This window comes from Eschrichtius robustus, chromosome 2 (assembly GCF_028021215.1).
Source record: "Eschrichtius robustus isolate mEscRob2 chromosome 2, mEscRob2.pri, whole genome shotgun sequence".
Lineage (NCBI taxonomy): Eukaryota > Metazoa > Chordata > Mammalia > Artiodactyla > Eschrichtiidae > Eschrichtius > Eschrichtius robustus.
The window spans coordinates 117829280-117843588 of NC_090825.1; the positions used below are offsets into that span (position 1 = coordinate 117829280).

Below are 14309 nucleotides of genomic sequence, written 5' to 3' on the forward strand. Positions count from 1 at the left end.
GTGAAAGTGCCAAGTCCTAACCACTGGACTGTCAGGGAAGTCCCAAAGCTAGTCTTTACAGTACCATTTTCCCATATTTGTTTTATACATTGATGTAAAAATAATACTTCCAGTTGTACCTATGACTTATACCAAAATTAAAGAAATGTATTTGGAGTTTATGCTTTACATGTAAAGCATCAAGTAATAGAATGATTGATCTCCTGGCCCGTATTGTATTCACAAGCAAGGAAGATTTTGTAATATTTAAGGAATTCTACGGAGTATATACATAAGTAGAATGTTTAATTTTTAAAAAAATTTAAAATTTTTGGCTGCGTTGGGTCTTCATTGCTGTACGTGGGCTTTCTCTAGTTGCAGCGAGCGGGGGCTACTCTTTGTTGCGGTGCGTGGGCTTCTCATTGCGGTGGCCTCTCTTGTTGCAGAGCATGGGCTCTAGGCGCGTGGGCTTCAGTATTTGTGGCACACGGGCTCAGTCGTTGTGGCTCGTGGGCTCTAGAGCGCAGGCTCAGTAGTTGTGGCGCATGGGCTTAGTTGCTCCGCGGCATGTGGGATCTTCCCGGACCAGGGCTCGAACCCGTGTCCTCTGCATTGGCAGGCGGATTCTTAAACATTGTGCCACCCGGGAAGCCCCTAAATATTTTTTAAGTGGAAAAATTGGTCCATTTTATATTGGCCGTATTTTTTAAGTGTAGTCCAAGTCCATACAGCAAATAAACTGGAGAATTAAAAAGAGATGAAATTAGCACAGAGTTAACCTGGTAAATAGTGTGATTTCTTTCCATGTTTTAATTTCTACTGGAACTCAAAAATTTTATGGAGTAGTATATCTCACAAACAACATTAGGATTTTGATTTCTTTCATGAAAAATATATGTGCTTTCACAATTGATCTCAGTTGTGATTTATCAGTAATAGCAACTTGAAGAAATCCCTGTCTAGATGCATCTAATTTGCAAATAGTGTCATTTCCACATTACAGTTTTTTTTTTTTTTTTTTTTAATTTATGGCTGTGTTGGGTCTTCGTTTCTGTGCGAAGGCTTTCTCCAGTTGCAGCAAGTGGGGGCCATTCTTCATCGCGGTGCGCGGGCCTCTCACTATCGCGGCCTCTCTTGTTGCGGAGCACAGGCTCCAGACGCACAGGCTCAGTAATTGTGGCTCACGGGCCCAGTCGCTCCGCGGCATGTGGGATCTTCCCAGACCAGGGCTCGAACCCGTGTCCCCTGCATTGGCAGGCAGATTCTCAACCACTGCGCCACCAGGGAAGCCCCACATTACAGTTTTTGAGTTAACATTAAAAGTAAGTAGGTAATATAGAGAAAAATGAAATAAATGGATTTTCAGTAATTTGAAAATCAGACTTCGAAATGGAACTCAGACAAGAATGCTATTCAAATAGTTTTAGTTACTTTGAAAATAATATCAACAAAAGCCAATATTCAATACTGCAGATAGGAATATAAACTTGTTTTATGAGTAACATAAAGACTAGTATACAAACATCCCATCAAAATAGTAGAGAAAAAGTCAATAATTTTAGTAAGTAATATTTAAATATGGAAAGAAATGAAAAATCTAAAACTTTTAAAGTCGGGGATTATACAAACCCTAAATAGAATAGACCAATACAAATCATTCTAGTAAAGATTGGGCATCACAACTTCGGTAGTATTGATTTTGCAATATTTTAATTAAAGTTGATATATTTTGTTAAAATTTTAGTGATATATTTGATTAGAGTAGGGAAAATAATACATAAGTCATTGAAATTGGGAAATATTTAACGAATGTAAGGTAAATAAAGCATAACAAAGTAAAATACTCCCCTTTCATCCACATCATGGCTCCGGAAACCACAAGTTATTTTGGTTTGTTTGTTTTTAGCAACAAAGGAATACAGAGAGCTTATTTTCCTTAGAAAGGAAAAAAGCCACTCCATTTTTTTTCACTCTGCTGCTGAAACTCAAAAGGTGAGCAAATACAAAATTATATCAAATTGGGAGTTAAGTTTCCAAAAGCTATATGGTAGTGCAATAGACGTTTGAAAATTGCAACGAATTTGCGATGGTATATTCCCAGAGAAGATGTCCGGCACCCCGGCGCCTGCTGCTCTCGCTTCTGCTCCTCGCAGCCTGGGAGGCTGGGAGAGGCCAGGTGCACTAGTCGGTCCCTGAGGAGGCCAAACACGGCACCGTCGTGGGCCACATCGCCCAGGACCTGGGGCTGGAGCTGGCGAAGCTGGTGCTGCGCCTGTTCCGGGTGGCATCCAAAGGCCGTAGGGACCTTCTGGAGGTAAATCTGCAGAATGGCATTTTGTTTGTGAATTCTTGGATCGACCGGGAGGAGCTGTGCGGGCGGAGCGCGGAGTGCAGCATCCACCTGGAGGTGATCGTGGACCGGCCGCTGCAGGTGTTCCATGTGGAGGTGGAGATGAAGGACGTTAATGACAACCCCCCAAGGTTCTTGCGACAAGAAAAAACACTATTTTAGAATCAAGAATAGCGGATTCTCGGTTTCCGCTAGAGGGCGCATCTGATATGGATATCGGAAGAAACGCAGAACTGAGATACAAGTTACAAGCTAATGAATATTTTTGACTTGGATGTTAAAACAAATGAAGAGGAAACAAACTTTTTAGAGTTAGTTTTGAAGAAACCAGTAGGTAGGGAAGAAACGCAAGAACATCGTTTATTGCTGATTGCAATTGATGGAGGAAAACCTGAACTAACAGGTACAGTTCAGTTATTGATCAATGTATTGGATGCGAATGATGATGCCCCGGAATTTGATAAATCAATTTATAATGTCAGAATACTGGAAAATGCACCGAACTGCATGCCTGCTGAATGCCTCAGATGCAGATGAGAGCATTAATAAGGAAGTAGTGTACCTCTTTAGTAATCTTGTTGACAATGTAAAATCTAAATTTGTGATCAATGCTAATAGTGGGGATATAACAGTTCAGGGAAAGAAAACTGGATTATGAAGACTGTAATTTATATGAAATTAATATTGATGCTGTTGATAAAAGTCCATTCCCATTAACTGACACTGCAAAGTGATAGTGAAAATCCTGGATGAGAATGATAATACCCCAGAGATAGTCATAACATCCCTATCTCTGCCTATGCAAGAGGACGCCCAACTGGGCACTGTCATCGCCCTGATCAGTCTGTCAGACCACGACTCCGGTGCCAATGGGCAGGTGACTTGCACCCTGACGCCTCATGTCCCCTTCAAGCTGGTGTCCACCTTCAAGAATTACTATTCATTGGTTCTGGTCAGCGCCTTGGATCGCGAGAGTGTGATGAACTATGAGGTGGTGGTGACTGCGAGGGACCGGGGCTCGCCTTCGCTGTCGACCACGGCCAGCGTGTCCGTGGAGGTGGCCGACGTGAACGACAACGCGCCCGCGTTCGCGCAGCCCGAGTACACGGTGTTGGTGAAGGAGAACAACCCGCCCGGCTGCCACATCTTCACGGTGTCGGCGCGGGACGCGGACGCGCAGGAGAACGCGCTGGTGTCCTACTCGCTGGTGGAGCGGCGGGTGGGCGAGCGAGCGCTGTCGAGCTACGTGTCGGTGCACGCGGAGAGCGGCAAGGTGTACGCGCTGCAGCCGCTGGACCACGAGGAGCTGGAGCTGCTGCAGTTCCAGGTGAGCGCGCGCGACGCGGGCGTGCCGCCTCTGGGCAGCAACGTGACGCTGCAGGTGTTCGTGCTGGACGAGAACGACAACGCGCCGGCGCTGCTGCTGCCCGGGCCGGGCGGCGGGGCGGGCGCACTGAGCCAGCTGGTGGCTCGGTCGGTGAGCGCGGGCCACGTGGTGGCGAAAGTGCGCGCGGTGGACGCGGACTCGGGCTACAACGCGTGGCTGTCGTACGAGCTGCAGCCGGCGGCGGGTGGCGCGCGCAGCCCGTTCCGCGTGGGGCTGTACACGGGCGAAATTAGCACGACGCGCGCCCTGGACGAGGCGGACGCGCCGCGCCAGCGCCTGCTGGTGCTGGTGAAGGACCACGGCGAGCCGGCGCTGACGGCCACGGCCACCGTGCTGCTGTCGCTGGAGGACAGCGGCCAGGCGCCCAAGGCCTCTTCGCGGGCGTCGACGGGCGCCGCTGGCGCGGAGGCCGCTCTGGTGGATGTGAACGTGTACCTGATCATCGCCATCTGCGCGGTGTCCAGCCTGTTGGTGCTCACGCTGCTGCTGTACGCGGCGCTGCGGTGCTCGGCGCCGCCCAGCGAGGGCGCGTGCGGGCCCGGGCAGGCCACGCTGGTGTGCTCCAGCGCGGTGGGGAGCTGGTCTTACTCGCAGCAGAGGCGGCAGAGGGTGTGCTCTGGGGAGGGGCCGCCCAAGGCAGATCTCATGGCCTTCAACCCCAGCCTGCCTCAGGGTCCCATCTCTACGGACACCGTGAGTCTCAAAAATCTTACAGCAATTTTTCGTCATGTCTTTAATATGAAATATTTAATATTATTCTCTATCTTCTCTTTTTATTTTAAATTATGGCTTTATAAGTAATTATTGTATCCTTTTAGATATAAATTCTCTTGGTACTAATTCATTTACTTATAGTTATGCTTAAAATTTACTTTGTTGGAGAAAATTGTTTTGCACTATAGTGTTTCAGTAACAATCCCCTTTTTATAAGGTTTTAAAGGTTTGAGTTAATGGACTAGTTTTCTGTGGACCATAGAAAGCATTTGCAGAATAAAATTTTTAGTTGAACGTTTCAATTTTCAAATTTTAGTGTTGTAGTAAGATACTAGTAAGATACATACTTGGCATTATTATTTATTGTCAAAGCCCCATGTTGTAACTACATAGAAATATTTAACATCATCGTGTCAATTTGCCTTTTTTGTTCTCCATAGACTATCCATTATTTGAGTATTTTTATTACACATATTGAATTAATATTTTCAGTAATATTTGTGCATTGAATGACTCTTTCAAGTCTGTTTAAATGTTGGCCTTGGCATACTAATGGTGAATTTGATATTTATAATTAAAATATTTTAGCTCTAGTGGCTTCATTTTATTCATTTTTGAATACAAAATACATTTACATGATTTAAAATGTTTTAAAATGTTTCCATTCCACCTCCAATATCAAGCCATTTAATATACCTGCTGAATATTTCAAACTTTCCAATTTCTTGGCTATTCTTCTAGAGAATTTTTCATATACTAATAAACTCCCCTCTCCCGTTTTAAGACATAATATTTGTGTTGATTTTCCTTCCCCCCTTCATTTAATATAATTTGTCTATCATGACATATTACTTAAGGAGATTTTTCATTCTTTTTTCCAGCCCATGTTGTCCCATTTTGCAGATATGTCATAATTCCCCCCCTCCAACATCAACATTTAGTGGAACAATGATTAGTTTTTCTCTATCTTACTTTTTCTTTTCCAATTCACAAATTATTATATTGTTGAGAAATAATCGTGAATTCTCACAGTTGGGAAAATCTTAACATTTTTGAGTTAGAAAACATTTTTATTTATTATTGCCTTTTGTTTTTAGATTTTAAAAAACTGTACTATGATATAACCAGCACCCCCCCAAGTTTGTTGTTTACCAATACCATTTTTACAACAAAGCCATACATTTTATCTACTATAGGCAAGAGTGCTCTCCATCTCAAATACAGAGAACTGTTTTTCTACACTTCTTGAAAAAACAATATGGGTTTAGCCAGGAATAAATATTCCACATTTCATATGACAAAATGTCAATTCCCCTTTTTATTGCTTTCCTATTTCTTGCATTCTCACATGTATTTAGTTTTATAAATACACTTGCATCATACTACTTAAACATTTCTAATACCTCATTACTTTGTGGGAGTCCTATAAATGGAGAGGGCATTCTCACCACTGTGTAAATTTGTAGTTAACAGTTGTCAGCTTTTTAAAAATCAAGTTAAAAAAATCAAGTTAATTTAGTTTTGAAATATAAACTCTTTATTTATAACTGAGAATTTTCTTTGCTGGGGGAGGAAGATGTTCATAGATTGACTAAACTTTTTTTTCTCACACAATCTTCTCCCTTGATTAGATGAACTATTTGAGTAAATAAATAAACAAAAATATAAGATGTTTCTTATGAGGAGACCAGTATTTTCCTTTTCCAATGAAAAGGAAATTGCATATATGATTTCAGTAACATTGTATAATTTTCTACTTGGAGCCAATAAATAGAATTATTGTAACTGTTCAGTTAATTGGACTATATTATCAACCTTCTGGAAATTGCTAGGAACTTCAATAGAAAGACAGATTTGATACTTTAATTAACTAATTTAAAAGTTGATATTCAAAGAGATTCTTCACTTAGGGCAGCAATTTATGAAATACCTTCACCACTATAGAAAACCTTCAACTAACAAGACTGTAGGCCAATATATCTTTTGTCAAGGCTTTGCTTCCTGTAAACAAAAGAACCTTTTATTTGGGGGCTTATTATTGGTTGGCAAATGAACTCTTTGTTTACTCAAAATAAGTGTAATAGAAAGCGATAAGGACTACTACTTATCAGGATAGATCTAGGTTAGTTATTTTAAGATGTTGTTATATAAGTTATGTAAAATGTTCTCATGTTGGGGGGTACTTTGTATTACAGTTGTCTGTGAGGATTTTACAAGTATATCAGAATTCTGGAGAAGGGTGAGTGTTGGCAAGTGTCCGTTTGAAAATTCTTTTTAATAAATTTCATTGTCTCCTTTTGAGAAAGAGTTTAATTACCTACAGTTGATGACATTAAGGATGAATTCATGGTAAGATGATATTTTGGCATGACTTTGATATGAGTGGAGCATTTTTACAGGTAAAGATGGAGGTAATTAAAAAAATAATTGAACAAAGTTTGTATTGCGGAAGAAGGAAAGCAAGTGATCTATGTTGTCTGCAAAATAGAATTAATATTGGAGAGTAGTTGAAAATAACACTGGAAATGTTGGCTTGTGATCATATCTCAGGTCACATAGAAATGATTCTAACATCTTGGGATTTATATGTTTAGTGCAATCCAATAAAAGCTGTACTCATGAAGATAAATATGGTGGTGTGTGAAAAGACAGATGGACTATAGGCCAACTTTGAATAGGGCAGGTAAGGGAGATGGAGTAATAAAAAATTGATATAGGTGACATGTAGAATGTTCATGCCATTAAATAAAAGGTGAATTTAAGGGTTTGAATTTGCGGGGTATTAATGATTTATCTTCATAATCTTTAAATTGTAATCAAATTATTTTCTAGGAGTCATCAGCATGTATGGCTAAAAATGACAATTATAACCATTGAAAAGGGGGAGGAAGATGTGAGTTTGGGCATACCTTCAATAGAAGTCTTGTCTGAAATGTTGGAAGTGGATGAGAACACAAATAAAAGCATATAAGAGGTTGAGGTAGAAAGAAAAGGATAAGGTCATTTAGGAGCAGTGGAAGGATCAGAGCAGCAAAGCACAATAGGTAGAAATTCCACAAGATTTTGCAGTGATGGAGAAGTATGCAAAGGAAAATGTTTTGAGGGGGAGGACTAATGTAAGCTGCAGAGAAATTAACAAATGTTGTAAAGAATATGTGCTAAAATTTTCAGCTTCCATTATTAAATTAAAAAACATTATTAGGAGTAGTTGATGTTCACTGAACAAAGAAAGAATGGACTTTGATAATCTATAAGGTTTTTAAAATTTGGGTAAAATTTGCTAATTTAAAATTACACTCTTTTCTCAAAATATAATAGTATATCTTGTGACAGAAATACATGCACATGTTTCTTCTCTATACAAATATGTAGGATAGTTTTCACTTCTAATTCCCAAGCCTGGTTCATATCACACTTAAGCTTTCTAAAATGGTTGATACAGTTTTTACATTATTGGGAGGAAAGTTGTTTCACTATGAGTATTTTGAACGCTTACCCTACTCTGAACTAATAAAAGAAAACAGACGAGATAAACTGACCCTGCAAATTACAAACATGAGGAGATTTACTATTAAAATAAGGCATATTTATATGTAATATAAATATCTATCTTTAATTTCAAGAACTATAGCGTAGCTTCGTTGTGAATTCATTTCTTACCCTTTCGAGCCGCATGATGTCGCTGTCTACCGTGAAGTTACACTAGCTGTTATTCAAGTCCATTGCTCCCATTACTGCATCCTTCCACGAGTGTTGAATGATGGCAGGCGCAGAAGAACTGAATTAACAGACTCGGGATCATACAATATTTCATCTTAATGCCTAGACAAGATTTCCTGATGGAACTAAACCAGCAAGTATTTGAAATGCTTATTACACCTGAAGGCCGACTGAGATCCCGGTGTTTGCTTCTCTCGCTTCTGCTCCTTGTAGCCTGGGAAGCCGGGAGCGGCCAGATCCACTACTCCGTCCCGGAGGAGGCCAAACATGGCACCTTCGTGGGCCGCATCGCCCAGGACCTGGGGCTGGAGCTGGCGGAGCTGGTGCCGCGTCTGTTCCGGGTGGCGTCCAAAGGCCGCGGGGACCTTCTGGAGGTAAATCTGCAGAATGGCATTTTGTTTGTGAATTCTCGGATCGACCGGGAGGAGCTGTGCGGGCGGAGCGCGGAGTGCAGTATCCACCTGGAGGTGATCGTGGACCGGCCGCTGCAGGTGTTCCATGTGGAAGTGGAGGTGAAGGACATTAACGACAACCCGCCTGTGTTCCCGGTAAAGGAACAAAGAGTGTTGATTTACGAATCTAGGCTGCCAGATTCGTTGTTTCCACTAGAGGGCGCGTCGGATGCAGATGTGGGCTCAAATTCTGTCTTAACCTACAAGCTCAGTTCCAACGAAAACTTCGCGTTAGATGTGAAAACAAACAGTGATGACACTACACAAATTGCGCTCGTGTTAAGGAAATCGTTGGACAGAGAGGAAGCGCCCGAACATAACTTATTCCTCATGGCCACTGACCAAGGCAAACCTGAGCTCACTGCCACTGCTCAGCTGCTGGTCACCGTACTGGATGTGAATGACAATGCTCCCAGTTTTGGACAGTCTGAGTATGAAGCAAAAATATTTGAAAACTCAGATAACGGAACAATAGTTATGAGACTGAATGCTTCTGATAGGGATGAAGGAGCGAATGGGGAGTTTTCATACTCTTTTAATAGTCTTGTTCCACCCATGGTTAGTAACCAGTTTAGAATAGATCCAAATACTGGAGAAATAGTAATTCAAGGGAATTTAGATTTTGAAAATATAAATTTATACAAAATCCGTATTGATGCGACAGACAAAGGCCACCCTCCCATGGCTGGTCATTGCACCATCTTGGTGAAAATTTTGGATAAAAATGATAATGTTCCTCAGATTGCACTGACTTCCTTATCCTTGCCTGTCCGAGAGGACGCTCATTTCGGCACTGTCATTGCCCTAATTAGCGTGTCCGATCTCGACTCAGGTGCCAACGGGCAGGTGACCTGCTCTCTGACGCCCCATGTTCCCTTCAAACTAGTGTCCACCTTCAAGAATTACTATTCATTGGTTCTGGACAGCGCCTTGGATCGCGAGAGTGTGTCGAACTATGAGGTGGTGGTTACAGCGCGGGACGGGGGCTCGCCTTCCCTGTCGGCCACAGCCAGCGTGTCCGTGGAGGTGTCCGACGTGAACGACAACGCGCCTACGTTCGCGCAGCCCGAGTACACGGTGTTCGTGAAGGAGAACAACCCGCCCGGCTGCCACGTCTTCACGGTGTCGGCGCGGGACGCGGACGCGCAGGAGAACGCGCTGGTGTCTTACTCGCTGGTGGAGCGGCGGGTGGGAGAGCGAGCGCTGTCGAGCTACGTGTCGGTGCACGCGGAGAGCGGCAAGGTGTACGCGCTGCAGCCGCTGGACCACGAGGAGCTGGAGCTGCTGCAGTTCCAGGTGAGCGCGCGCGACGCGGGCGTGCCGCCTCTGGGCAGCAACGTGACGCTGCAGGTGTTCGTGCTGGACGAGAACGACAACGCGCCGGCCCTGCTGCTGCCCGGGACGGGCGGCGGGGCGGGCGCGCTGAGCCAGCGGGTGGCTCGGTCGGTGGGCGCGGGCCACGTGGTGGCGAAGGTGCGCGCGGTGGACGCGGACTCGGGCTACAACGCGTGGCTGTCGTACGAGCTGCAGCCGGCGGCGGGTGGCGCGCGCAGCCCGTTCCGCGTGGGGCTGTACACGGGCGAGATCAGCACGACGCGCGCCCTGGACGAGGGGGACGCGCCGCGCCAGCGCCTGCTGGTGCTGGTGAAGGACCACGGCGAGCCGGCGCTGACGGCCACGGCCACCGTGCTGCTGTCGCTGGAGGACAGCGGCCAGGCGCCCAAGGCCTCTTCGCGGGCGTCGACGGGCGCCGCTGGCGCGGAGGCCGCTCTGGTGGATGTGAACGTGTACCTGATCATCGCCATCTGCGCGGTGTCCAGCCTGTTGGTGCTCACGCTGCTGCTGTACGCGGCGCTGCGGTGCTCGGCGCCGCCCAGCGAGGGCGCGTGCGGGCCCGGGCAGGCCACGCTGGTGTGCTCCAGCGCGGTGGGGAGCTGGTCTTACTCGCAGCAGAGGCGGCAGAGGGTGTGCTCTGGGGAGGGGCCGCCCAAGGCAGATCTCATGGCCTTCAGCCCCAGCCTGCCTCCGTTCCCAGGTTCAGAGAACGCGGGCAAACTGCAAGATGTTGATCATTGCACGGAGGTAGGTCCATTTATACTGATATTAAAATATTTAAGACGAAATTTTATAATTTTATAGTATTTCACATTTATTTTTCTTTTTTTAATATATAGCACGTTTTCACACTTCAGTATTCAAACGTTACTGTGGTTTAAAAATATTTAAAATTAATCGTTTTTTCCCCCAGATTTATTGTGATATATTTGGTGAATAACATTGAGTATGTTTAAGGTATAAAACGTGATGATTTGTTACACGTGTATATGGCGAATTTAATCGCTGTTTCTCAGTGCCATCAGACATTAACCATTCTCCATGTGTTGGGTTTCTACTAAAATTCAAATTTTTCTTGGATAAATTTCTTCTTACTGAATACGATTTTATTCTTTGTAATACCTAACTTTCTGAACCCTAACAACAACCAGTTTATATACATTCCTCCAAATAGTGTTTATTTTTCATTGTATGTAGTTTTAAGCTTACTTCGTATACTATGTTTTGATAATATTTACATATTTTCTGGCGATTACTTTTACTTTAAGATCAGAGCCCATCCATTTTATTTTCTACTCTCTCTTAGGGTCTGTTACATAGGTATAGAGAAACAGATATTACTATATATACTACATGTATATAGTGTTTATTGGTATTTTAAGCAGTTTAGTAATAAAGTACAGAAAAATAATTTCTCTTCAAAATTTGCATGTTTTCATATTCTTACCAAATTTATTATAGACCAGATAAAAATAAAATCAAAAGTGAACAAATATTTAATATTCCTTTCAACAGAATATCAAACAGAACATTGTACTATTTCAAGATATGTGCTTTATTATCAGATACTTTTTTACAGTCACGTCAATAACAACATTTTTGGAGGATCTATGTATAGTAACTCATTTCTTTTAATCTGATAAAAATCTTCTTACCTCTAATGATTAATATTGAGGAAAATACTATCAGCCCTTTGTAGATGAGTTGGAATATTATGGAAAAATATTTCACATTTAAACATATTTTATATATGATTTAGAAAAATAATTTGATTAGAAAAACTATTAATTCCATTCTTGCTGTTCAAATGATTAATTTATAAATCTTTATTACACAGAATATGCAGGATGATTAGGACTCATTAATTCAAGTTAAAGTTTTTAGTTTTGTACAGTAAAACTTTGAGAGTCCAAGAAAGTTTATTATTATTTTTTTAATCTTTTCATTTTTTTATTCTTCTTGTCTTTTTTTTTTTAAATTATTTATTTATTTTTGGCTGTGTTGGGTCTTCGTTTCTGTGGGAGGGCTCTCTCTAGTTGCGGCAAGCGGGTGCCACTCTTCATCGCGGTGCGCGGGCCTCTCACTATCGTGGCCTCTCTTGTTGCGGAGCACAGGCTCCAGACGCGCAAGCTCAGTCGTTGTGGCTCATGGGCCCGGTTGCTCCGCGGCATGTGGGATCTTCCCAGACCAGGGCTCGAACCCGTGTCCCCTGCGTTGGCAGGCGGATTCTCAACCACTGCATCACCAGGGAAGCCCCTTCTTGTCTTTTTTTAATCTTTGCTTCTTGTAACTGTTTGACCTGCCTTGATGTTAGTTGGTCATAGATTTTTTTTTTTTTCTCTTAAAGGAAATTATTCTAGATTATCTCTGTGGGTTCATTGTCATTGCAAGGGTCTTTTTTTTTTTTTAAATTATTTATTTATTTATTTACGGCTGTGTTGGGTCTCCGTTTCTGTGCGAGGGCTTTCTCCAGTTGCGGCAAGTGGGGGCCACTCTTCATCGCGGTGCGCGGGCCTCTCACCATCGCGGCCTCTCTTGTTGCGGAGCACAGGCTCCAGACGCGCAGGCTCAGTAATTGTGGCTCACGGGCCCAGTCGCTCCGCGGCATGTGGGATCTTCCCAGACCAGGGCTCGAACCTGTGTCCCCTGCATTGGCAGGCAGACTCTCAACCACTGCGCCACCAGGGAAGCCCTAGTTGGTCATAGATTTTAAGCATATTCCTTTGGAGAGAAAGGTGGAACTTAATGGAATGGAATGAATGGTTTCTGCAACACTCAATTCTTAATTTGTTATTAATGTATTTCTTAATTTCTTTAACATTTATGACCAGCAATATATGACATTTTATTTCCTTTGCTCACCTGTAAGTAACCTGAAACCAGTATTATTTTGTGGCTTATTTTATATTTCTCACAATACCTTCAGTGCCTAAATTTTATTTGGCTATTAAAAGCACATTACATGAAAGAAATAATTTTAATTTTAGTCCTTAACTTTAATGGCTGTGTATTTTTAAAATATGCTTATCTTTACTGTTTGAATCAAATGTGGAGTTTCTCCCTTGTGAAAGTGATGGTACACTTAGATTTTCTATTCTGTCTATGCCTACCTGATTCTTGGATATAACTTTAATTACTCAATTCTCCTAAATGTTTAGTTGGTTTTTAAAAATTCCTTAATTAGAAACAAGACACTTTCCATCACCTACCATTTATTTGACAACTCTCATCATTTCGATAATTTTAGTTCTGTGTTCCTACAACTCTCTAATTGATATTCAAATTTCATTTTAGGGGTGTGCTTATCACAAAGATGGAGTCAAAATCTAATCTGTATTTTAATACTTTGCACTCTTCTATCTATGTTAATGGTTTTATTTGTTTATTTTTAACTTTTTATTTTATATGGGAGTATATAGTTGATTAACAATTTTGTATTAGTTTCAGGTGAATGGTAATGATTTTAGCTATTAAATATTTCCTAAATTGAAAGGTACCAGAGCTCAGTTATTAAATACTGTGGATTCTGGAGCTTCCTGGATTAAAACTCCACCTCTACCAGTTTTTGTTCATATAGCCTTTGATAAAGCATTTGTTATTTCAATTCCTTGGTTTCACATTCTACGCATGATGAATATGAATTCTATTGCATAGAATTTTTGTATAGAATTTTTGTATCAAGTTAATATTTATAAAGTTGTTTATAAAATGTCTGTCAAATACTATGTGCATAACAAAATTTAGTTATTATTCAAAAGAGTTCAAGGAGTTAATAACTCGAAAAAGAAAAACTAAAATGTTAGAAAGTCATTATGGCCTTCTATATTACTCTTATTTTATGTAAAAGTTATCTTTTGTGAAGTTATTTTCAGGTTAACCTACAATGTGTCAATATTTTGAATTCTTTGTGATAGAATTAAAAAACTCATCTAAAAGTCAGTTTCACCGGTTTTGGGAAGTCCAATTACCATTGTGGATGTGGAAAACCTTTTGGAATCTAGAAATTTATTTAGATAAAGTCTCCTCAATGAAAGTTTAGACTATCTTGTGTTGACAGTGATGTCTTTTTTCATACTTATAAGTTGCTTCAGATCATGTAGAGATCTGAGTAGGTGTTTGAAATCTTTGTTCTTTTCCATTAATGGTGTTTTCTCTTCCTCAAAAATAAGTACACAGTATGTTTTATGATGATTTAAAAGTTAGTAGTAGTTACTGCCTATTAACCATGGAAGTAGACCATTTATATAGAAAGTGATATAGAATAACTTTTAAAATATAGTCATCAGTCTTTATTAATCATTAGTAGGACCCTTAGGTGATTCCAAGACCATGTTAGCATGCCAGGGACCACTGAATTATCAAAACCCAGCCT

The 14309-nt window shown here is 41.7% G+C and overlaps 3 protein-coding genes across 3 annotated transcripts in view; all 3 read left to right on the top strand.

Annotated features, from left to right (window-relative positions):
- Nucleotides 1-14309, top strand: part of LOC137759609 (protocadherin alpha-13) — a 152143-nt gene that overhangs the window by 11372 nt on the left and 126462 nt on the right. The window lies entirely within an intron of this gene.
- Nucleotides 2066-4517, top strand: LOC137755293 (protocadherin alpha-5-like). Its single transcript, XM_068531385.1, is given in 6 exon segments — nucleotides 2066-2486; nucleotides 2489-2592; nucleotides 2594-2832; nucleotides 2834-2969; nucleotides 2971-3046; nucleotides 3049-4517. Coding segments are annotated over 6 exon segments (2445 nt in total).
- On the top strand, nucleotides 8270-10741 carry LOC137755300 (protocadherin alpha-6-like). Its single transcript, XM_068531395.1, has one exon. It carries the CDS (start codon nucleotides 8270-8272, stop codon nucleotides 10739-10741), a length of 2472 nt encoding a protein of 823 aa, XP_068387496.1.

What these genes read in the sequence shown, in the direction of transcription:
- LOC137755300 (XM_068531395.1), top strand. Translation starts at nt 8,270, where the DNA reads ATGGAACTAAACCAGCAAGTATTTGAAATGCTTATTACACCTGAAGGC.